The 26,192-nt window shown below is 41.1% G+C and overlaps 1 protein-coding gene across 3 annotated transcripts; it reads right to left on the bottom strand.

The window, feature by feature from the left end:
- Nucleotides 1–996: 996 nt before the first annotated feature.
- Nucleotides 997–26,192, bottom strand: LOC125298029 (NLR family CARD domain-containing protein 3-like). 3 transcript variants are annotated; one of them, XM_048248664.1, is made up of 12 exons: nucleotides 26,010–26,192; nucleotides 16,742–16,818; nucleotides 16,221–16,459; nucleotides 15,575–15,697; nucleotides 15,095–15,121; nucleotides 13,001–14,828; nucleotides 10,164–10,337; nucleotides 9,469–9,642; nucleotides 5,156–5,329; nucleotides 4,656–4,829; nucleotides 4,035–4,081; nucleotides 997–1,680 (listed from the first exon to the last, which is right to left on the bottom strand). In XM_048248664.1, exons 2-12 carry the CDS (start codon nucleotides 16,747–16,749, stop codon nucleotides 1,151–1,153), a joined length of 3,498 nt encoding a protein of 1,165 aa, XP_048104621.1. In that variant the 5' UTR covers nucleotides 16,750–16,818; nucleotides 26,010–26,192; the 3' UTR covers nucleotides 997–1,150. The 3 variants fall into 3 exon arrangements, with proteins under 3 accessions (XP_048104621.1, XP_048104622.1, XP_048104623.1); XM_048248665.1 differs by having other exon boundaries at nucleotides 16,742–16,794; XM_048248666.1 differs by lacking the exons at nucleotides 16,221–16,459; nucleotides 16,742–16,818; nucleotides 26,010–26,192 and having other exon boundaries at nucleotides 15,095–15,117; nucleotides 15,575–15,686.

The following is a 26,192-nucleotide window of genomic DNA, read 5'->3' as shown; positions in this document are numbered from 1 at the left end:
AAGAGGATAATCATCTTTACATCAACGTATGAAACAATGAATCACTTCATCTTTTATACATTACTTGCCACATGATATAGCATATTGTCAAGTGCCCAACTATCTGAATATTTTTATTTTATTAAGTTTTTTTCATGAACGCCGAGATATTTACAAAGTGTCTAGTGCAATTTCTGAAAACATTCACTTATGTACACTATAAATTACATACCACAACATGTCTAAATGATAAGAGTCGATAAGAGTTTTGCTAGTTGTTCATGATAGATTATAGACAACTATGGAGCACAGGTAGGTGAAGACACCCAAATTTAAATGTTAGGCAAAGTGCAAACCTAAAGTCTACCTGAAGGGCCGGTCACACTTAGAACGATAATGGCAAAAATGTATTGCTCTAACTAATATGACAGCGTCCATATATAAACTACAAAGATAACCACATGAAGAACAATATGGTCAGGGATAGCTTTCAAAGCAATTTTGACAATGATATACATACAGTACAGTAGCTCACAGCCGATCAGAATACATCGCATTTTATTGACGAGGAGAAACTTTCCTTATTCTTGGTCAGTGTGAACCCTCAGATCATTAGTTAGAATTACAGTTATCTTTATAGTTTTCGTTTCTGGTGTGAACAGCCCTTATAATTTTAAAATTAGGGCCCAGAGTGTATCAGTGTACCAACACCAGTATATGCATTGGGGCCTCCTTTCATCAGAATGACAGAATGCATCGTGTGTACAGTACAAGGCATAATTTAGGTTGATGTGGCATTTATGACCAGCCTCTTATGCAAAAACTGCAGTAGGCTAAGCTGCTTTCTTATGTGTATGTCAGCTGCACGTTTGCTGTTGTTGTGTTTGGTCATTTGTTGAATGTTGTCTGTCACCGATTGGATGTCAAACTGCAACCTGCCAGGGGTGTGCAGATGTAAATTAGCTTAATGCTAACTCTGGTACAATGCACCAAGTGGCAACATACATATATATATACACATTGTCCCTCCAAATAAAATTAATAAAATGTAATGAAAAGCTACAAAAGTAGTACAAAAGCTACAAAATGGAGGACATAGTCCCTAACAAATAACATGCAAACTCCAAAAGTAGTACAATGAAATTAAAGGCTATAAAAAGTACTGCAAAAGCTACAAAATGGAGGCAGATGAGCCTGCGAAAATAAACCTCATTGCCGGGTAGAGCTGCTCAGAGAATCTTGAATAGAACGTGTGCACATGAGTCAACGCATCCCCGGAGACGCTAAAGAAAGACAGTGTGCCTGCGGGCCAGTTGAGGTAAGCCGCGATTCGATGCACGCCGAACACAGGCGCCGGGATCTGCGTCCTCCGCTTGTCGTGTCGGGCCACATACCGGTTATCGTAGCAGGCCAGGCTCCACGACCAGTCGTTGTAGCCGATGTTGGTGACGTCTGGCGGCGAGTCGCCCGCATCGACTTTGTACGACGCTCCGATGACGACGCCGTACCAGCCGCTCCACTCGACCTCCCAATAGGAGCGTCTGGACAGGGGCTCCCGGCACAGCACCTGCCAGGTGCTAAACCGGTCCGGGTGGTCGGGGTAGGCCTGCTCCCGCATGTTACACGCCACACTCCTGTTGTCCTCCGAGAGGCAGAGTTTTCTGTGGGCCGTATTTGGGTCAAAGGTCAGATTGCAGGCATCTACGGGAGCAAACATGTAAAATTAAAGGACAAAATTTGGAAGCGAATGACATCAAATACACTCAGGCTTTGTTTTGATCTAAAGTAAGTGACAAGGACATGAAGGCATCTACATATCACAATTTACATACAAATTGCACACAGGCATACAAACATTTACAGTTTACATTCAAAGTCAAAGTCAACTTAATTAAAGTCAACTTTATTGTCTTTCTGAATATTACAACAAGGAAGTGAAAAGCAGAATAAAATTGAGTTCCTCCAAGCTCAATATACCATACTGGACATTCCTGGTTTTGTAAATGGAATCTTGATCAATGTAATTTGCCATTTTTCCCCACAATAATTTACAAAAATCGCCTCTTTAATGTCAAAGTGAAAAGCTAATTTCTACAAAGTATCGGTAATGTTAATTCCTTAAAAAATATAATGCAAAATAAGTGATTGCACAAATATTCACCCCTGTTAAAGTGACTGACCTAAACCAACAGCGGTCTAGCCAATTGGTGCTAGTAGTCTCACAATTAGTAAAATTGAGATCGCCTGAGTGCAGTGATTGTGTATAGTATGTAAGGGATATATGTATAGAACGCCGGTCAAATAAGTGCTGACAGGGCAAATCCACTTAGTATACGGCTAATTGCCAAAACGGAAAAAATAAACTCCACATGATATGTCTCTTTACATTTATTTGTTACTGTTTCATCATGGCTTTTGCCTGAAACAAATAGTTCACAACACACGCTGAACTTGAATCAAGGATTCTTTAGACCACAGCTGCTGATCAACCGTCTGCTTTCAATTTGAATGTTCCATTGCAAGAAGTGACAGGAGTGACATGAAAGATGTGAATAAAAAGCACAAAAAAAAAAAAAAATCATTGACAGCGGTCTGTTATACATAGCAACTGTCTGTAATACAAAATTATGAAAGTGAATGGAGCATTCCACAGCTTCATGAAGAGCCGTGTAATAAGTAATATAAAGACACCTGTGCTGGAAGGTCCAGTCACTCGTCAATCAGTATTCCTGGCTGTAATCCCACCATGAAGACAAAAGAACACTCCAAACAACTCAGAGAAGAGGTTATTGAAAAGCATAAGTGAGGGGATGGATACAGAAAAGTCACTGAACATCCCCAGGTATTCAGTGAAATCCATCATTAAAGAATGTAAGGAATATCACAAGGGTAAATCTGCCTAGAGCAGGTTGTCTCCACAAACTGAGTGACTTTAAGGTTTAAGGTTTAAGGTTTAAGGTTTAAGGTTTAAGGAGAGTACTGGTGGGGGAGGCCACCAAGAACTCTATAACAACTCTGAAGGAGTTGAAAGCTTCAGCAGCTGAAAAGTGTGAAACTCTGCAGACAACAACCAAGTTCTTCACCGGTCAAAGCTCTATGGGTGGGTGGCAAAGCTTATTAAATCTGGACTAAAGTTCACCCAAAGACATGTGGGAGACCAAGGTCAAATGGAAGAAGGTTTTTTGGTCTGATGAGACCAAAATTTTGGTTTTTAGCCATTAGACTAGACACTATGTTCGGCGGACACCAAACACTGCACATCACCAAAAACTCGCCATCCCTAATTTAAAGCATGGTGGTGGTAGCATCATGCTGTGGTGATATTTATCGACAGCAGACTCTGGATGGCTTGTAAAAGTAAAAGTAAAACGAATTCAGCAGAATATATGGAAATTCTGGAGGACAATGTTATATAGTCTGCAAGTGAGCTAGCCTAGAAATCTAGACGCACCCTAGCGGCAGCAAATTCCATTTGCTTCCAGGGCTAGTCTAGCAACTCTCCGTTGGCTTGTGAGCTCGAAAAATTACACTTCTATCAGGCCAATCAAATCGTGTATAGAGTCGTTAGGCGGGCTTAACATAATGATTGATGGCAGAGTTGCAACGGTTTGGCTTGAATTCCCTGCTACTTGAAAACAAAGAAGATGGATGTTGCTGTTCGCCAACAGTGTGACACAAGTTAAGCTTGTTTTAAGCTGGCAAAAGTTTTAACTAGCCAACTAGCTCCGCTGGTGGGAAAACGCATGGGACTCAGCGCTGTCCTATTACGTGCAGAGGGAATTTGAAAGACAACCGATTATCCCGCCCCTCGGACTGAGCACTGCGAACGGTGAGTGCCCAGACCCTACATTTTAATGTGGGTCTGGCTCGTCAGACTACAAGTGAGCTACAACTTGAGAGAAGTTATGTTATGTTATGTTATGTTATGTTAAGGTGAAAACACATTTAAGGGTGCCTTTAAACAATCAAGTACATTGAGAAATTCAATAAAGAAATTACGCACGTTAGACAGATGTTAAAATATCTATCACTCTCCTCTCTAAACGTTAACTTACATTTCTGCAGTCCAGATGTCAACCTGCATGCTGCACCATGGTCCACACTGTAGACAGTTAAACAGATATTTAGAGAGTTAAAAATACATATAATTAAAATGTATTTTCTATACAAATCCTATGAAGTTCAGCGTTCGCAGCGCCTAGCACCCTCGGCGGAAAAAAGCCCTCGACGCTGACGGTTTTTCCGCAGCGCTCAGAACGCTGAAAATTGAATTCTGTTCAACATTAGGAACAGCCCTGGGCTGTCAATGTCACTTCTCTCTTGCTAGCCAATTCAAATCAAGGAAAGGGCGGGACCTACGCTGTCGACAATTCAACAACCAGTGCATTTGGTGGACATAGGCCCTTAATGTACACTGAAATTCATGAATAAGATGTAATTTTGGATGAATACAGAACTGTCATCACTATAACAGTTTGAGTTTTTTTTCTATCCTTATTGGAAGCATTACTCATTACCCCAACCCCCACCCCCCCCCCACCCACCCCACCCCCCACCCCCCACCACACACACACACACACACACACACATTATTGTTTGTACTGTCTCACTACACCTCTATATAGGCCATTCAGCTTCAGACAACAGCCCCCCACCCTTTCAGTGGTTTCCCTTACTTGACGGCCCGAGGTGTGGAGCCGGGATCGATCGGTGTGGCTGTGAGCAGCTCTGCTCCACTGTTTCCTGGGTGGTTGTAGCTCAGATCCAGCTCCAGCAGGTGAGAAGGGTTGGACTTCAGGGCCGAGGCCAGGAAGAGACAGCCCTCCTCGGATATAAGGCAGCCCACTAGCCTGGGGTGGCAGGGTGTGTGTGTGTGTGTGTGTGAGTGAGTGAGTGGAGGTGGTTGGAAAATTGGTGAAGTAGTGATGGGGGGGGGGGGGAAGTAAGTTAGTTGATTTCACATTAAGTTTATATATATATATATATATATATATATTTGTAAAGATACACAAAACATCTGCAAGTGTTAACCAAAATTACTGTTGAACTGGTAGAAGACGTATGTCTGTAAACAACACAGTAAAAATGAAAAGTTTGAAAACAACACGGTAAAAAAGATAAACAACCAAACAAACAAATAAAACAAATGTCAGAGAAAACAAAACACGCAGCGTACTTCAGTATCTGGAGTTTGCAGTGAGAATTCCCCAGTCCGGTGGACAGAAGCTTGGCCCCCGCGTCCCTCAGGTCGTTGTCCGTGAGGTCAAGCTCCCTCAGAGCGGAACCAGGACGCTGGAGCACGGAGGCCAGGCCCCTGCAGGACGCCGCAGTCAGGCCACAGCACTCCAGTCTGAGACGGCCCAAAATCAGATCAATCAAATATATATATATATATATATATATATATATATATAAACGTTTAGAGAGGAGAGTGATAGATATTTTAACATCTGTCTAACGTGCGTAATTTCTTTATTGAATTTCTCAATGTACTTGATTGTTTAAAGGCACCCTTAAATGTGTTTTCACCTTAACATAACATAACATAACTTCTCTCAAGTTGTAGCTCACTTGTAGTCTGATATAGCCAGACCCACATTAAAATGTAGGGTCTGGGCACTCACCGCTTCGTTTATATATATATATAGACATATATATATATATATATATATATATATATATATATATATATATATATATATATATATATATATATATATATATATATATATATATATATATATATATAAAAATATCTATATTACATCAAAATATCATATATCATATATAGAGATGGACCAATAGATCGGCTGGTGACCGGAATTGGCCGATTTTCACGTGATCGGCCATGATAGGCGACCGGCCGGTCAGTCTGAGACATGCTGATTTTATGCCGGTCAAATATGCACTAGTGCGCCGCAATTGTAACAACACCCAGCTGAGTTTGCAAAGTTTGAAGAAGCTAGCAACCAAGCCAACACTCAGGGCTGGATGTAGGGCTACAAAGAAAGCGCTAATAGGCTACTGAGTTTTTTTATGCAGCGAACGCTGTGCTTTGCCATATTGCGTGGAATTTACTAAGCTGTCACTTCATTAGGCTACATAAACATCGCTCATCACCTCCTGTCCCTGCCGCTAATTGCGTGCCCACAGCTGAACCACAAGCGCAGCTGAACGGAGATAACCAATTGCGACATTAAAAAGAATCAAAGTTTAGCGATCATAGGCTACATGATAATAAGATGTCAACAAGCAGTGACATACAGTAGCCCTAGTAGTTCTACTCCACTTCAAAAAAAAAAAAAAATACTTCAACTATTTACTGCACGTAGACTAGGGCTATGCCTACCCTAGTCTAGCAGATTGAGAAGTGGATGTCGTGAAAGTGAACAAACGATAGCCTATTAGAAAGGCAAACAAAAGTTAATGTTGCTTTTGACATAGTAGCCTACAATGAAAACTGATGCTCTGAATACTGAATCAGCTGTCTTTGAACGTTTCTATTGCCTAATTGATGCATTTAACCGGAATTTTTTCACCGCAAAACAGACGTGCGCTGTTTTCATATATGGTGGAGCACCTAATCGCTATTAGCACTTCTTCTCCCCTGTGTTTGCGTGATAGCCTACTCCCACTTTTCCCTCGCCCTCCCATAAATGCATTAATGCATATGAAAATATGTTCCATGGTAGCATGTTCAAATGTATCATGAAAATTGTTTTTTGTATTTTTAGTTGGATATTGGATGTGAGAAGAAAAAAAAAGGGTGTTCCATAACAGTGCATTTATATTAGTAGTCTGTGAAATGAATGTCCCACACTGGGAAGCATTATAGTTTGTTACTGCAGCTGAAGTTAGACTTGAAGAAGAATCTGTCTGCTCACCGGTTCCATTTTTTAACAGCCATTTCATTATTGACAAGTTGATTACATTTCTTACATTACATTACATTACATTTGGCTGACGCTTTTTAGCCAAAGCGACTAACAACATAGTAAACAGTTTAAGTTTTAGAGCAGTTCTCAACAATTTTAGGACAATTTAAAAACATTAGAGTACAGTAAGAGTAAGTGCATCAGTGAGTGCTGTTTTTAACAGTTAGTTGTCTGTTTGAGACGGCTGGTGAGTGCTAGGATCAGTAAGACTTGTTGTAAGTTTTGCTATGAGAGGAGATGTTCTCTAAAGAGCTGGGTCTTCAGGAGTTTTCTGAAAATGGAGAAGGCTGTCTCTGCCCTTGTAGGAGCTGGCAGTGTGTTCCACCAACGAGGAACAACAGATGAGAAAAGTTTGGATTGGCTTGAGCGTACCGGTGGTAGAGCTAGACGTCGTTCGTCTGAGGAGCAGAACCGGAGACTACTTTGTAGGCAAGCGTTAGAGCCTTGAATTTGATGCGGGCCGCCATAGGTAGCCAGTGTAGCTGGATGAGCAGCGGGGTAACATGTGCCCTTTTGGGTTGGTTGTAGACCAGGCGCCGCCGCCCCCGTTCTGGATCATCTGAAGTGGTTTCACTGCGCAGGCTGGGAGACCGGTCAGGAGGGCATTGCAGTAGTCGAGTCGTGAGATGACTATTGCCTGAACCAGAAGTTGGGTAGCATCTTGAGTCAAGTAAGTCCTGATTTTCCGTATGTTGTAGAGTGCGAAACGGCATGACCGGGCGACTGAGGACACATGATCTGAGAAGTTTAGTTGGTTGTCGAGAACAACTCCTAGATTTTTTGCAGTCCTGGTAGGTGAAACAGACAGGGAGTCAAATTTGATGTTGATGTCGTGGTGTATGGTAGGTTTAGCTGGGAGGACCAGCAGTTCAGTCTTTGAGAGGTTCAGCTGGAGGTGGTGTGCCTTCATCCATGTAGCTATGTCTGAGAGGCAATACAAGATCCGTGCTGAAACCAAGGGGTCATCAGGTGGAAAGGACAGATAGAGCTGTGTGTCGTCTGCATAGCAGTGGTATGAGAAGCCATGCGAACGGATAATCTGTCCCAAGGAGGTGGTGGAGATAGCAAAGAGAAGGGGGCCCAGCACTGAGCCCTGGGGGACCCCTGTGGTGAGATGGTGAGGTGCAGATAGCTGACCAAGCCATGATGTGTTAAACGAGCGTCCTGTGAGGTAGGATTCAAAGCAGGAGAGAGCAGAACCGGAGATTCCATGTTAGCGAGCATAGAGAGAAGGATGCGGTGATTAACCGTGTCAAAGGCAGCCGATAAGTCAAGCAGAATGAGTACTGATGACCGAGCGGTCGCCCTGGCTTCTTTTAAGGCTTCTGTTACAGACAACAGAGCCGTTTCGGTAGAGTGGCCGCTTTTGAACCCAGACTGATTTGGATCCAGAAGGTTGTTCTGTGAAAGGAAGTCAGAGACCTGTTTGGAGACTGCTCGTTCAATGCCTTTGGATAGGAAAGGCAGGAGTGAGACAGGGCGGTAGTTCTCGACTTGAGCAGGGTTGAGAGAAGCTTTCTTAAATAGGGTGTTACCCGGGCCATTTTGAACGCTGTTGGAAATGTGCCGGAGGTTAGCGAGGCATTGATCACATGTGTGATAGCTGGAGCGATGGTCGGGCTGATGGACTGAAGTAGGCTCATGTGGTAGGACGGCTGCATGTCAGGAGTCTAGATACTTCACTCTCGGAGAGAGGCGTGAATGCTGAAAAAGATGTTCCAGCAGTCCCTAGAGGTTGTAGGAGTCGCGGTATCTGAGTCAGATCGTTGAGTGGGCATGTAGAGAATTGACTGCTGATTGCCGCCACTTTGTTTGTAAAAAATGAGGCGAGGGTATCTGCAGTAAGGCTGGATGGAGGAGGAGGCAGCTGAGGGTTGAGTAGCGATTTGAAGGTTGAGAAAAGTTTGAGTGTCTGTAGCGCTGTTGATTTTGTCATTGTTGATTTTGTAATTTCTATAACATGTTCTATTAAAGAAAATATAGAAAATAACTATTTGTGTGTGCTGTAAAATGGTTAGAAGACATGAAATCGGAATCAGCTAAAATCGGTATCGGCAGGAATTTGGAATCGGCCCAAAAAATTGCAATCGGTGCATCTCTAATCATATATATCTATGATGACACACATACACACACAAATAAATTTAAATTACGCAGCATTAATGTAAACATTTTATGTGTTACATCGCAGGATTGGGAGAGTGGCAGTGATCCAGTATTCCCATTTTTATTATAAAATTATAAAATTTGACAAAATAAATAAAAAATAAATCAACACAACGAACAATGTAATATAAATTGACAAGTCACGTTGGATAAAAAAGTGTCTGCTAAATGAATAAATGCAAATCATCTTGTTGGTTACCATTACAATAAAACAATCTATATCCTAAATACTATGTAGTCATCAACATAAACATTTACTTGTTATGATAGCTCTCAAAATGTCCTGACAAAATAAACATGAAAACACAGCAACAACAAAACCATTCATGAATGTTTAAAATAAGGAATCGTATAATGCATTCAGGTAACTGATGTCTCCAGGACCTACCTCAGGATCTCAAGTGTGCAGTGAGGGTTCTTTAACCCTTTGCAGATCAGCGTCGCTCCGGAGTCCTTCAACTGGTTGCCGCTCATGTCCAGCACCCGGAGGTGACAGTGAGGAGACAGGAGGACGGAACACAGACTCCCGCTGGACTTCTCAGTCACGTTACAGTCCGAGATTCTTCAAAAGGAAGTTAAAACCATAATAAGAGCATTAGTCCCAGTACAGACTGCTCAGAGATTTCAGCTATCATTAACTCACTGTACATTCAGTCAGGGATTCTTTGTAAGAAAGTTGAATATATAATATTGAATATATAAGAGCATTAATCCCAGTAGGGAGATTGATTATGGCAAATATCATGAATGGATTGTTTAACACGATTACTCAATGATTTTGGAAACACCATATATTTTCCTAAACTTTCAAAATATTAAATAAACAAATATGAATGTATGATAACTCTATGAATAATAACAGTCATATACTGTATTTTTCATATATGACTACTGCTAAAACATAAAATCAACAACAGTTACCATTATGGCTTAAGGTGAAGACTCAGCATGAAGGTAACTACCTCATTACCTCAAAATTACCTCAAAGACTTGGCATCTCAACTAGAGAGGAGATTTTGACACTCAATAATTCAACATTATGTATTTCTGCAATAAACAACCTAAAACCGTCCATTCATTTACCTCAGAATCTCCAGCTTACAATTAGGACTCAGCATGGCTGTGAAGAGCCTCTCTGCTCCGGCGTCCTGAAGGACGTTGCGGTGCAGGTCCATCTCCACTAGGTGGCAGTCTGCAGACTGCAGAGCACAGGCCATAACCTCACATGACGTCTCATTGAGGTTACATGCGGAGAATCTGGAAAGGGAGAGATGCCTTTGGTTTGAGGTTTTAAACCACGCCAAATAGATTTTACAGAAGTGCTTTTATGTGCAACCAATGGCTGCACTGATGGTGTCAGTACTAAATAACACAGAAGTATATATATTTAAAGAAAAAACTGCATTTAAAATCTTTGTTGACAAGAAGGGTGTGTTTTTGCAGGTGTAGGTTTTTGAACGTTCTAAGTTCCGCAACAATTGAAGGTTCTAAAAATTCTATGTTGAATTCAATGAACCCAGATATTCTTTAGAATGTTCATTTCCCAACATACCAGTCACACCGGTGTGACGGTACTCCTTTAAGGGTTAATGTACCAACTTTCAATGTGGTATTTTTATTGTTACGTCCATTGAAGAAAATGAACTCTGAACTAAGTCTGGCTGACACATTGATATTCAAATTGAACTGAATATGTTATCAAATAATTGATAGTGATAGTGAAACATGATAATGATTGATTGATTGAATGATTGATTTTAAAAAAATACATGATGATTCTATTGATTACTGAATACATTTGACAAAATATTTTCTTGACTTTTTATCAGTATCAGCATTAGGGTGGTCCTTATCAAGTCCAATTTTTTTTTTTGCAAAATTTTAGTGTCTTAACCTCTTAAACTGTTCCTTTTAACTTCAAAATATGCAAACATATTGAAATATGCAAACATGTTGACAAGAAAATGATATTTAGAGGTAGCTCAATCATGTGGAAGATTGGATAATAAGATGGATGTTGCTGTTGGCCAACAGTGTGACACGAGTTCAGCTTTTATTAAGTTGGCAAACGTTTGAACTAGCCAACTAGCTCCGCTGGTGGGAAACGCATGGGACTCATAGCGCTGCCGCTGTTCTATTACATGCAGAGGGAATTTGAAAGACAACTGATTATCCCGCCCCTCGGACTGAGCACTGCGAACGGTGAGTGCCCAGACCCTACATTTTAATGTGGGTCTGGCTCGTCAGGCTAAGCAACACTGACATGACAACAATCTCAAAAAAAGCACAACGTTTTCAACAATCCCTCATTTCTGATGCTCAGCAGCCAGTGTTGACTTTTTGCAGTCTGGATAGATCCGTCAGTGATCTTCCATTCTAATAGATGGCAGATTTGATCCAACTAATTCTGTTATGGTGGAACCAATCAAATAAACTTCACTTCTTGTTTTTGCCATGATTTTGCTCTTGGTACACAACACAACTGCAAGCAAAGCTGAGCAAGGAATGATGAAGGTGCCTTTTCTTCATACAGTTTTGTGGCACATATTTGGGGTTCAGTGGATACAATTGTTTGAATGTTTTAATGAAGACCAAAAAATGTGCTCTAAACCCAAACAATAACCAAGGTGATCATCAATAGAAATATGTATTGATTCCACCAGGAAAGGTAAATAATTTGGATTTAGTTTCTACAATAAGTAAACTGAGATATGTATCTAAAATATTAGGGGTGTGAATCTCTCATGTAAAAGACGATACGATTCACATCTAGATACATGGGCACGATTCGATACAAGAAAAGATACATGTTCATAAAAAACGATTCAGTACGATTCGATGCGATTTGATGCAATTTGATGCAGTTCAAGAATGGAAAGCATTCCGAAAGATTTTTTATCATTTGCTCAAGGTGCACATTAATTTTATGTTATCAATTATCATGGTCATGGTTGTCAATTAGGCAAAACAAGTGTGAATATGATTATCTAAACTGAGGTTTGTATCATATACTGTATTGAAATGAAAAAATAATAGTCTACATTTCAGTCAAACACAGCTGCCAAATACAACATAAAAATAAATTTTTATAGACATTATAGATGTTATAGAACATATCTGATTGTTTTCAAGGAGCTGTAGTCTATTGTTGAGGTAAGACAATACCGAAATAAAATTACAAAAACAAAAGAGTAAAAAATGTCAAACAAACGACCGAGTGCAAGTTGTCACGTGCTTAAGTTGCAGTAGATGTATGGGTAATGAAGTCCTTTGACAACTTTGGGCAATGAATGTAGCCTAAAACGAACTGCATTCCCCACAAATCCGTGCCACGTGTAGTTTCAAAACCGGAAGTGGGATGAATGCGCTGCTTGGAACGTAAATGAGAGTCTGAGCGAGCAGAAAAGGTTGTGAACCGATTCGTAACAAGTAAATCGATATAACGACCGGTTCATTTCAGTTTTATTCCGATACGGGACTTCACGTATCAATGTAGCCGTACCTTACACGTTAAAAACGGATACCGATACGTATCGGTTAATCTTTACACCCCTATAAAATATGTATCTAAAATACATATTTAGGAATATATGGTGCATTAGATGCTTTTATGGAGATTGTTTTGAATTCAAATGATCAGATCATTTCTGAAACAGAAAATCATCTCAAAGTTTAAAGCTATTGAGCTACCAGTAATTATTATGTTACTACCATAAAAATTGGCATGCTGTATTTTCTTATATAAGGGAACAATTTGAAGGGCTAAGAGCATGACAATTGGAGACTTTAAAAATAAGGACCACCCTAATCAGCATGTGTGCCATGTTAAAAAAAAAAAATATTTTCACAAAATAAATATGTCATAATGCATATCCTGTATTGCAAAGTATACCAATGAATAAATAAATATGGCCACTCACAGAGCCCTTCTGCAGCACTTCACCACAGGGACCAGCCTCCTCCTCCCTTCATCCGACGATGTGTTGTACTTTCTCAGGTCGACCTCGTCCAGCACCTCCCCGGACATGAGGAGCACATGGGCCAAGCAGGAGCAAAAGGAGGATGAGAGTGCCTTCCTGGAGCCCTCCAACTGCAGGTACTCCTGGATCTCCCTGTGCATGGAGCTGTCGTTCATCTCCATCAAGCAGTGGAAGAGGTTGATGCACCTCTCGGGGGAGAGGCCCTTGCCCTTGTAGGCCTTGATGTACTCTATCATGTGGCGGACGGTCTCGGTGCTCGACTGCAGACGCGGCAGCAGCCCCCGGAGAAGCCGCTGGTTGGACTCGAGGGTGACGCCCAGGAGGAACCTCAGGAACAGGTCCAGGTGGCCATTTCTGCTGTTCAAAGCTGTGTACAGGGAGTCTTTGAGGAACTGCTCGAGGGACAATTCGTCGCCCGTTCGGGGTCGACCTTTAGAGGCCCGGACCCGCAGTAGAGGCTTGAGCTCCTCGAGGCTCCCGCTGGTGTGGGTGGCGAAGGCGTGAAAGGCGGCGAGGAATTCCTGGATGCTCAGGTGCACAAAGCAGTAGACTTTCTGCTGGTAAAACACCGACTCCTCTCGGAAGAGTTCGGTGCACATCCCTGAGTACACCGAGGCTTCGTTGACGTCGATGCCGCACTCCAACAGGTTGTCCTCATAGAACATGACGTTCCCCGCCAATGTTTGTTTGAAGGCCAGCTTCGCCAGCTTCAGAACAGCTTCCCCATGTGATGAAAGAAGCCCCCCCTTGTCAGTTCCCCCGTGTCCACCGTGGTACTTCTGATCCTTGATGCTCATCTGGATGAGGAGAAAGTGGGAGTACATCTGCGTCAGTGTCTTGGGGATCTCCGCATTGTCCTCCTTTGTCCTCTTCAGAATCTGCTGGAAGACGGTAGCGGCAATCCAGCAGAAGACGGGAATGTGACACATGACCTGGAGACTTCGAGACGTCTTGATGTGTGCAATGATGAGCTCGGCCTGTGTGGCATCCTCGCATCTCTTCCGGAAATACTCCTCCTTCTGGGCCTCGTTGAAACCGCGGACTTCGGTCATCTGGTCGACGTACTTGGTCGGGATCAGACAGGTCGCCGCCGGCCGAGATGTAACCCACACCAGGGCTGAGGGAAGCAGATTGCCTTGAATGAGATTTGTGATCAGCTCGTCCATGGAGGCCACTTTGCTCACGTCGAAGAAAGCTTCGTTGCCTTGGAAGTTCAGTGGCAGGCGGCTTTCGTCCAGGCCGTCGAAGATCAATATGGTTCGGCTGTCGTCGTAGTACTCATTAGTGTCACCCAGGCTCTTAAGCTCGGGGTGAAATCCAAGCAAGAGTTTTTGGAGACTGTGCTTCTCTTTGATGGAATTCAGCACTCGGAAAGGGAACACAAACATGAAGCGGATGTTCTGATTGGCACTCCCCTCTGCCCAATCGAGAACAAACTTCTGGACAGAGACCGTTTTGCCGATGCCGGCGACACCTTTTGTCAGCACGACTCGAATGTTGCCTTCTTCTCCCGGCAACGGTTTGAAGATGTCGTTACAGTTGATCGGTGCATCCTGGGCCGACTGCTTCTTGAATGCAGTTTCAAGTTGCCAGACCTCATGTTCATCATTAATGCCTTCACTTTCTACCTCTGTGATATAGAGATCTGTGTAAATCTTGTTGAGCAGCTTCTTATTTGCTTTGGTCTCGATGCCTTCAAATATACACTCAAAGCGTTTTTTCATCCTGGCTTTATGGTCGATGTGGACTTCCTGTAAAAGAGCTTCCTCTGAGGGAAGGGAACATAGATAGTGAACAGTATAACAGACATTGGTTTGCAAAATCTGAGAAGGCCCAAGAACATTTACATGTAAAATGAATACATGCTAATATTGGGCTGAGTCTGCATATGGTTTTGAGAACTCTGTTGAGTCTGCTTATGGTTTTGAGAACTCTGTAAATAGTATGCTAACTGAACAAATAAATAGCATATTATCTTTTTATTCTTTATTATTATCAATTCAATTAGAACAACGACTCAATATAACTTCTTACCTTGTTCTTTCTCAGACAACCTTCTTCCTTTATTAAACAATAAGAAAAGAAAAATCAAATGTTTAAGCCTAGTATTCTGACAAAGATGGAAAGAGCTTTTCTAAATTTCTCTAAATTTCATTCAACCAAAATATGGTAACATTTTACTTGAAGGTATCTACATAAGAGTGACCGGACACTGTTATAACCCTAACACTAACCCTAACTTGTCATGACAAAAAACTAATGACATTTAACCGAAGCGAGTGACAGAAATGTTAAGTCATAAACATTTATGACTTGTTTATAATGTTTCATGACAGTGTTATTTCAGTCTTATGTAGATACCTTCAAGTAAATTGCAACCCAAAATATTTATCAACAACTAGCTTTCCAATGCAACAGACCTCTTGAAACCATTCATGCCAGCACTGAACAATAAATAAGTGGCTATTAAATGGCCTTTGTGTATTTACACGAGAGGATTATTGCACACCCTACCCGTACTGGTGGATTGTGTTTCGTTGTTGAATGTAACCGGCCCGTAGATTTGGCAGCCAGCAAATGTGGGGTTGCAAATGCTTCCTCCATCTGAGGCTGTAGCGATGGAGCTCATGACAGGAGCTGGAAGAAAGAGATTAAAGGAGGGAGCAATGAGAGAAGGAATGGGAGAGGAGGGGAGAGAAAGAGTAAAGGGTGGAGCGAGAGAGAGAGAAGGCGGACAGTTGGGAGAGTGAAGAGGAGAGATGTAAGGACAGAGAGAGAGAGAGAGAGAGAGAGACTGAATGTGAATGTATATTTAGAACATGACACTTAAAACTTTCATGGATGAGTAATTTTCCTATAAAAGATTGATTAATGAGAACTATTTGTTTACAGGTTTATGCCTTATGTGTTGCTTAGGAGACAGGTCTGGCTTATGTGTTGCTTAGGAGACAGGTCTGGCTTATGTGTTGCTTAGGGGACAGATATCATGTTATATTACTTGCATGTACAACATAATAATAATAATAATAATAATAATAATAATAATAATAATAATAATAGATTGCCTTCCCCCAGATTGCCTTTGAGCTTCTCGTTCAGACAATACAATTTCTTCTCTCCTAATATAATTGTTTATTTTTTGTCAAATATGGGCACCTACCACCTATAAGGCCTGGACCACTGGATCCCTGTCCATCATCTGCACATGGTATCTTCAACTGGGCCCTGTGTTGATCTGCACAGCGGGGGCAGGTGGGGCCTCCTGTTCCCGCCCAGTAGCTGCTGAGGCAGGGTCTACAGAAGCTGTGTCCACAGGCACTGATAGACAGTGGGTCACTGGGGAGCAGCTCACACACTCCACACCTGGACTGACCCTGAGTCAGGGGAGGCCCAGATACTCTGCAGAGAGAGGGGGAAAGAGAGAGAGGGAGAGAGGGGAGGTGTGTGTGTGTGAGAGAGAGAGAGAGAGGAGAGTGAGAGTGAAAGTGTGAGTCAAAGGAGAAATCTGGCATTATATTACATATATCTGGCAGATATCCGTTTCTTGAGGTCACAGAGTACTGTAGGTATGAAAAAATCGTTTTTATCAGCTCCAGTGTTTGTTTTACGGTGTGTGTGTGTGTGTGTGTGTGTGTGTGTGTGTGTGTGTGTGTGTGTGTTTGTGTGTTTGATATACCATACCTTTCCATAGCTGAAGTCTTGTTTCTTGTTTAGTCTGCTTCAGTAGACCTCATCTACAAGGATGGAAAATACTGCACCTGCATCACATGGCACAAACAGCTTTATAACGACACCAATCACAGCCATCACTAAAGATTCTAGAAACAAATAAATCACACACCTACTACAAAACTTATACTGTTACATTAGAAACATAGAATATTAAAAAGTGGAGGTTACTGGTTCAACTGTGATATTGGCGCCTAAGTGAACTATACAGTTTCTCGCATTCGCTTTGGTGCATTTAAAAAAAAAAAAAAAACAATCTCATTAACGTTTTGCACAACAGTAAGTGCATTTCTCAAAACAATTTGTGCAAAGTGCACCACACAGTGGAGTAGAAGAACTCCAAAAGCCTTGCTTTGGTCAAAGTGCTTAGTTTATATTTGAAAAGTATACATGCCAATGAAAATGTCAATGACATCACAAGTCCTTGTGGCATTGTGTATAAACAAGAGTGCCAAAAGGCTTACTCATGTTGTCAATAAGTATTATGCAAATTATGGTAAGGCTTTGATGACGATGAGAATGCACAACACTATTCTATCTTTGTGTCAAAATGTCAAGTTCAGCTGTACAATGTTGCAAATGTCAAGTTCAGCTGTAGCCTAATGTTGCACATGACTCTATGAGGGAGATTATAAGTGATTGATTCACACTGCTGTGTTGCCAGATCATGTAATTTTTACTGTATTTGTCAACAAGAACGATGGACCATTTTTACAGCAATGCAATTATTTAGGCTATAGTAAGGACAAAAAAGGGACATGCAGCAGGCTACTCTTCTACTTCTACTTAGACTACTAACAGTTATTTCTGTGAAGTCAGAAATGTCAAAATTGCATACAACTGGCTTAGCACTTCTGCATACAATGACTCAAACAATGAACCAATGCCTACATGCTTCTGGGTGCAGTCCGATTCAACAGAGAACTATAATGCATTCCGACCAGGATGACGAGAAACTGATAATGTAAAAATAGCAGACCATTGTAGCCTACGCAATCAATTGCATGGACACACAAGCTTTTACTCAATAATTGTAGCTATTTCATCTATTCTAGCTACTATTAGTGGGTTTACCGAAGGTAATTTACGCGTTGTGGTGACGGTTGTCACCACCTACTTGAAAGCTGTAGGCCTACTTGGCCTGCTTGCGGTTGACCAATCAAGAGTCTACCAAACAGAGGCCGCTGCACGGTTCCTGGAATCGACCCAGTGAGTAGTCTACTTTCAGTAACTTCGTATTTTATTTGCCAACGTTACGGTGCCAATTGTTGACCCTGATACATAAACTAGGCTTACTATATTTTGATGCAAATTATGGAGCTCAATCATACCTGTCAACACTCCCGTTTTTCCCGGGTTTCTCTCATTCAAGGTCATCTCCCAGCACCCTCCCGTTACCGTGGTAAAGTTGGTTTTATATTGGACGTTGGATATTCGACACATTCGAAAAATCTATTTAGCACTGACTACGAGGGTCGAGTTTGTGTCAAACCAACTTTAATATGTTTAAACAAGGCCTGCCTATATTACACAAAGCTTCTTTTGTCCAAAAACCCATGTTTTGATTTTATGAAATTTTTATGCTGATGAAAGATTTCAATCTATTATGTGGCTTCACCTTTTGACTTACCCATACAAAAACACATCTCCTGAACTCACCTTACTGCCCTTTCTAGTACACAAAGCTTCTTTTCCCCTAAAACCTAGCCTACTCTTTGATTTTATACAATTTTTAATGTTAAATGTTTCAAATCTATTATGCGGCTTGCCCTTTTGACCTACCCATGTCAAAACACATCTGGTGAACTCGGATTACTGCTCTATATAGTACTCAAAGCTTCTTTTTCCCAAAAACCCATTCTTTGATTTTATAAATATTTTTTTTTTGTAAAACAAATGCTATAAATGCTTTAAATCTATTATGCGGCTTGACCTTTTGACCTACCCATGTCAAAACACATCTGTTGCACTCAGCTAACTGCCCTTCATAGTGCACAATGCTTCTTTTTTCCAGAACCTCACTCTTTGATTTTATATTAATTTTTTACTATTAAAAATGCTATAAATCTACTTGACCTTTTGACCTACCCATGTCAAAACACATCTGTTGCACTCAGCTAACTGCCCTACATAGTACACAAAGATTATTTTTTTTAAAAACGCACTCTTTGATTTTATATTATTTTTTTACTATTCAAAAATGCTATAAATCTATTATGTGCCTTCACCTTTTGACCTACCCATGTCAAAACACATCTGTTGCACTCAGCTAACTGCCCTACATAGTACACAAAGCTTCTTTTTTTCAAAAGCACTCTTTGATTTTATATAATTTTTTTACTATTCAAAAATGCTATAAATCTATTATGCGGCTTCCCCTTCGACTTACCCATGTCAAAACACATCTGTTGCACTCAGCTAACTGCCTACATAGTACACAAAAAATTCTTTTTTTTTAAACACACTCTTTGATTTTATATTATTTTTTTACTATTCAAAAATGCTATAAATCTATTATGTGCCTTCACCTTTTGACCTACCCATGTCAAAACACATCTGTTGCACTCAGCTAACTGCCCTTCATAGTGCACAATGCTTCTTTTTTCCAGAAACTCACTCTTTGATTTTATATAAATTTTTTACTATTCAAAAATGCTATAAATGTATTATGCGGCTTGACCTTTTGACCTACCCATGTCAAAACACATCTGTTGCACTCAGCTAACTGCCCTACATAGTACACAAAGCTTCTTTCTTTTAAAAAACGCACTCTTTGATTTTATATTATTTTTTTACTATTAAAAAAATGATATAAATCTATTATGCGGCTTGACCTTTTGACCTACCTATGTCAAAACGCATCTGCTGCACTCGACTCAGGTAACTGCCCTACACAGTACACAAAGCTTCTTTTTTTCAAAAACGCACTCTTTGATTGAATTGAATTTGATTGATACAAAATCAAAGAGGGAGTTTTTGGAAAAAATAAGCTTTGTGTACTGTGTAGGGCAGTTACCTGAGTGCAATAGATGTGTTTTAACATGGGTAGGTCAAAAGGTCAAGCAGCATAATAGATTTAAAGCATTTTTTAATAGTAAAAAAATAATATAAAATCAAAGAGTAAGTTTTTGGAAAAAAGAAGCTTTGTGTACTATGTAGGGCAGTTAGTCGAGTGCAGCAGATGCGTTTTGACATAGGTAGGTCAAAAGGTCAAGCCGCATAATAGATTTATATCATTTTTTTAATAGTAAAAAAATAATATAAAATCAAAGAGTGCGTTTTTTAAAAGAAAGAAGCTTTGTGTACTATGTAGGGCAGTTAGCTGAGTGCAACAGATGTGTTTTGACATGGGTAGGTCAAAAGGTCAAGCCGCATAATACATTTATAGCATTTTTGAATAGTAAAAATTAATATAAAATCAAAGAGTGAGTTTCTGGAAAAAGAAGCATTGTGCACTAATGAAGGGCAGTTAGCTGAGTGCAACAGATGTGTTTTGACATGGTAGGTCAAAAAGGTCAAGCAACATAATAATTTAAAGCATTTATAGCATTTTTTTACATTAAAAAATATTTATAAAATCAATATAGAATATAGCTGCAAGCAGCAATGAGGGGGCCAAGCAGAAGGTTCAGCAGGCCAGATTTGCCATGTAAGTCAATGCCGTTGCATCAGACATATAGCCTTAACCCTTAAGAACGTAGGTTTTATTTAAACCAACGTACTCCACTGGGTGAGTTTTTTGGGCTACGTCACTAGCGTTCTACACTGACATTCTATAGTCATTATTAGGTGGCCTACAATCTATGCAGTGTTAGCATGGCCTGGGGCCTAATGTACAAAGACTTGTGTGGATTTCATAATAAAACATTGCATACGTGCAAACCTGAAAAGTAGCGTACGCACAACAAAATCCTGATGTATGAAACTGTGCGTACGCAGCATTCCACGCAGCTTTTCTTTGTACATCCCAATTAACGTGAAATTAAGCCGTGCATGCACGAGCATTACACTCCACCCTCTCTCTCCCTCAATCACACTCATTTTAATATGCTAGAGTAGAAGGCCACTTTCGAGGCGCCAGACCTCCGCCAAAAAGACAAAATGGCCTATCCCGCAATATTAATAACAATGAAAACTAATTTGTGGATCCATACTTTCGAACCTGCTCCAAAGTTTAATAATTAAAATCATCAAATTAATAATAAAAAAAAAGTCTTGGATGCAAGATAGAAGTGTTTATCCGGCGAAATGGCAAAGAATCTTACGTCTTTATCATCTGTAATTAATAACAAACAAAAACAGTAGTGGCAGAGCCGTAGCACTAGCAGTGGCAGCTATAGGGTCAGAGACTGTGGCAGAATTATTGGTCTGTCTGCTGCAAGTAGGTGACAGGGTTCGCGCATAACTGGGTTTGATGCATTTGAACCATTACAACACAACTGCATTAATTTAAAAACATTAAATGAATCGTGTCCAAGTAGGCTACCACGCGATCAGCGCACTCGAGGTGGAATAAACAAAGTCGATCCAGGCCACATCGCCACAACATTACGATTTCTGGATCATATCCCTATATTTGCACACAAGTGTGACAACAATAATGCGAATGCTTACTCGAGGAAAGTCAAAATTATCCTATGCAGTCAATCACACTAAGGGGAAATAGCTTATATCCCGGCTTATTAGTCAGCCTATCTATTCTATCTATCTGTGTATGTATTTCTTTCAAATGAAAACTATAGGTTTCACATTCCCATTTTTTCAGGCATGGGCAATTCTGATCCTCTAATAAGTCTACAGTTGTCATTCAGATAGGTTGTTTGCATAACTTGGTAGAATTTGATCCTGTTGTATGTCCATTTATATAGAAACATAGGCCTACTTTCCATTTAAATGTTATCATTTTGAATAACTCCACGTTTCACAATATACTGTGCAAATAAAGGCCTAGACTTCGCGATCAACTAATGTTGTTGCTGCTGCATTGCCTCTAAGTGTAAGCCAAACTGACGATACACATTGGAAATGTCGTGGGCCCTAAGCCAGACATGAAGTTTGCGTGGAGATCTCACATTCTCACGTTCAAGTCAGTCTTACGTACATCCGGGCGTGGCGTGAGAAGTGGCGTCTGCAGCATTTTGTCGTATGCAAGCTTTGTACATGAGGCCCCTGGTCTGTTTTATTTCCGTGAATATTGCAAAGTACCACACACATGCATGCTTTCATCATGTGATCACATGTGTTGCATGCATGCACCTGATTACGCCAAATTAAGTCGGCTGACAGCGTGTTACAATTGTCAATGAGGATAACAGGACGCGAATATCTCTGCTCTTACCTCAGACGGATGTTCAATGTCCACATAAGAGTTAGATCATTAGATGTAAAATAACCCTGATCTCTTCATCAGTAAGCTGGCGCTTTTCAAATGTGCCATGACTAATATTATCGATGAAATTGTATAGCGTCTGTAAATACTAATGATGAATGAACGATGAACGATGAATGAACTTCAGATGCGGTTGCTGTAATGTTTTGCATTGACGGACTAGATGGATGCACTGCTATTGCGCAAATAAAGCTGTGATTATAATGGGACAAGATAAAGATGTATCGCATTTCTTGTCGAGGTTTTAATGTCATGAATGTAGCAAACTATGTTTCCTGAGCGTATGTTACTGAAAGCTACATAGCTTCGTGAATGAACAATGTTTGTTTCCAGCATTCCATTACATTTTATGGGTCATTTTGATTTTCATCTTTTCAGTGGCCATGAGATTTGACTAAACACTGAATAACATCATCATTTAATTTAGAAAAATCACTAATTTTGCTTGTTTTATTGTGCTAGGTGTAATGACTGACATTCAGAAATATGGCAATAAATGGCAGTGAAGTTCCTGTAAATAAACGTCTTCCCAATACTTGCCACTTCCGTGGATTTTGTCATGTATAGCCCGACCACACAATCATAATATAAACTAGATCTGCAAAATGTGGACATAACAAAATGGTAGTGGCAAAGTGATTTGCGAGAGACCATCTTTGACTTTGAGAATGTACAATGTCAGCCCATGTTAGCCAACCAGTGGTAGCCCATTGTTAAGCAGCAATTAGAATACTTATGTAGCAACATTCCAAACACAAAAAGTGTGGCGGTGCGGCTTTACAGATAGTTAGCGGCCGTCACACCAGTGTGACGGTACGTTCTTTAGGGTTAAGCAGTCACAGCCAGTTCCATGCCATACAACCCAAGATTAGCTGAGTTAAAAGGTCAAGTTTCACATCAAAACATAACTGATTTTGTGGGGCTGAACCAGGGCTGAGTGTCGCCGCCCCCTCCCCAGTAGCCCACCACCGCAACCGCCTCTGCCCATCCCACCCCGTCCCACCCTTGCACGCACACATTAGAATGAACTAGATGGAACTTGCCGTCATCAGTTTCACATCAAAAATAAAAGATTGACTGAGATATGATCACACTTGCTGTGATTTAAACATAGAGGTCAAAATTGGCGTCATAGGGTATGTTGAACTTCGGCTTGGCCCAAGATTCCAATGATACCTCATTTTGCCATTCGGGGTCAACAGGTCAAAAGTTAGATCCATGAACACAAGTCCAACTTTGGCCTGTTGGTGGCACTAGACGAGAGGTGCCGGCATGAAACTTGGTGAAATGAATTATTGGACTGTCCCCAATTAGTGTGCAAAATTTTATAACTTTTTACCAGGCGGTTCTATGGGCTGCCATTGACTTCCATTGCAAAATAATGCGATCAGCAACTACTGGCCAAAATGCATTTTTGTCAATTACGGTGCCCCTAGAGGTCAAATGTCACCAAATTTCTTGACGTCCTCCCGATGGGGTCTGAGGTACATGTACTAAATTTGGTTTTGATACATGAAAGCGTTGCTGAGATATGAAATCACTTCCTGTTTAGGCGGCTTCGCCCGCAAATTTCGATTGGCTGGTACAGGTTAATGCTTCTGTCAATTGTTCCAGAAAGCAATGCGCTCATCAGGCATGGTCTGTAGATGTGGTCTCTGCCAATTTTGGTGAGGATCGGCTGAAATTTGTGACCTGCAAAAGCGTGTACGTGTTTTTGATTAAATCCAATATGGCGCCGAATCAATTCACGATGACATCACAAGTCGGCTTTTATTAGCCCAAGGACCTCCAACAGTATTACCAGACACCACTAGTGCGTTTTAATTCTAAGCACAACAGCAGCTACAGGCCAAAAGGCATGTTTCTTAATTACAAGCCCCACCTAGAGGTCAAAGGTCACCAGATTTCTTTACGTCCCCTGATTGGGTCCTGAGTCCATGTGCTAAGTTTGGTTATGATAGATGAATGGGTTGCTGAGATATGAGCTCACTTCCTGTTTGGCGGCTTCGCGCATATTTCGATTAACTGTTACTGTCAAACGGTTTTGAGGTCCAAGGCGAAAGGGATAACTTTTGTGCGGCTTGGTCTGAAGAGCATGTTTGTCAAGTTTGGTGACGATCGGACAAAATTGTGACCTGTGAAGTTTTAGTTTCACTTTCACTAAAATCCAATATGGCGGAAAATCCATCATGGCGGAAAATGACGTCATAGGGTGCGTTGAACTCCGCTTGGTCCAAGGATTCCATCGATACCTCATTTTTGACAATCGGCCATACGGGTCAAAAGTTACGTCGCGTGAACGCATTCAACTTGGCCTGTTGGTGGCGCTAGAGTGCTCTGAGGTGCCATCATGAAACTTGGTGACATTAATCATGGGACTGTCCCTAATCAGTGTGCCAAATTTCAAAACTTTTCACCAGACGGTTCTATGGGCTGCCATAGACTTCCATGGCGGAATAATAATAATAATAGGGAAGAAAACGTAGAAACACAATGAGGTCCTCGCAGCTTCGCTGCTTGGCCCCCAAAAATGAAGTTTAAATATAGACTACATAACAGCTCAGCCAGGTATGCGTGTTTTCACTAGTTTGGTTAAGAATGCTGATGGCATTTGGGATAAAATAGTTTTTCAATAGGCTACACTTTTTGCCTCTCTCCAAATTATGTGCATCGATTATCGCTCTCCGACTGGGAGTTTTTGTAATGTTAGTGTTGGAGACGCAGAGCATATCGGCAAACTGTCGGTCGGTGCGTAAAGTTTGCCTTGCGCAACTTCATTCGTTTTCCTGGACACAAACCCACGAGGATCATTAAAGTGTAGTTTCACCAACTGGCAGGTCAGCATCACTTGTTCAATTGTCCAAATGTGCACTGAAATGTGTCCAATAGGCTACCCATGCCTTCCGACATTCTTCACCCTTTCAATGATGGAGCGCAAAAGTTTAACTTGGCCCACAGCTGCAGAACCCGCGTTAAAACCGAAAATTACATTTGGATTCTCAAAGAATTCTATGGCCCACTCAATCTGTGACAAGGTAGGCTAGTTTAAGAAAGCATCATTCAAAGCAGTCAATACAATAGGCTACGTGATGTCCACTGAATTATTTAATTGTGCTTTTGACATTAAACGGGATATCCTAAACGTACGCATTTACACGGTCAGTTAGGCTATTCTCTGCCAAGCAAGGTCTCGGAGGCAGACGCATGAGTATTGCTCTTTTTTTAGTTATTACAGTTCTCTCCTCCTCGTAAGCCTCGAGGAGAACTTTGCTACCCCGCCTTAGAAAAATACGGCGCTCTTCGTTTCTCCGGTTTTACTCATGGTTTCGACTCTCAATAGATGATGCCTTTATAAGTTCGCCGTGAACGCGCACAACTCTAGGTTATCTAACACAGGGTTAATTGAACTAACTGGTAACCGGTGTTTTGGAACCGACACCTCAGGTTTAGGCGCCACAGGTTCAGACAACCCAGAGGTTAAGTTTTATCTCAGTATTTGTTAAACCTCCTTTCTGGAATACCCCTCTGGTATTGAGTATTGTTGATACACTGAACTTGTGCCCTCGGAACCAAATCTGACAGCAAGCAGCTTTGGAGTTTTGGAAGTAGGCTGCGGGCAGGCAGCTGGTGGATACATAACTGGCACGCTTAAAGTAATGGTAAGGTAAAAGTAACGACCGAAATGCAGTGCTGAAACACGTGTATGAAACGTATTAAATATGCAAACACAGATCCGGTAGAAACACTGACCCCCCCCCAAAAAAAAAAAAATCTCCCGTTTTTTGAAAGCTAAATGTTGACAGGTATGAGCTCAATATGTCGAAGTCTTACCTGGCCGAGCTGTAAAACCCAATAATACTGCATCGTTGTAAGACTCGCCTCTGGTTTCTGAAAGCCGAAGTAAGCCGTGGTTTCGACTCCACTTTCTTTGAAAGGTAACGCCACAGTTATTGTAGCCTACTTTATGTAGGCTAAGGTAAAAGTTGGGCTATATAGGATTGTCGTAGGGCTACT

The sequence above is a fragment of the Alosa alosa genome, chromosome 7 (assembly GCF_017589495.1).
Source record: "Alosa alosa isolate M-15738 ecotype Scorff River chromosome 7, AALO_Geno_1.1, whole genome shotgun sequence".
NCBI classification, from domain to species: domain Eukaryota; kingdom Metazoa; phylum Chordata; class Actinopteri; order Clupeiformes; family Clupeidae; genus Alosa; species Alosa alosa.
This window is presented reverse-complemented; position numbering and strand designations above follow the sequence as displayed.

Bases quoted from the DNA above. Each gene is read 5' to 3' on its own strand.
- LOC125298029 (XM_048248664.1), bottom strand. The intron at 15,698-16,220 runs GTAGGTGCCCAT...TCTTTCTTCCAG, and splicing joins TGGTCCAGGCCTTATAGGTG to CTCCTGTCATGAGCTCCATC. The intron at 5,330-9,468 runs GTAGGTCCTGGA...GGGCCGTCTCAG, and splicing joins TGCACACTTGAGATCCTGAG to ACTGGAGTGCTGTGGCCTGA.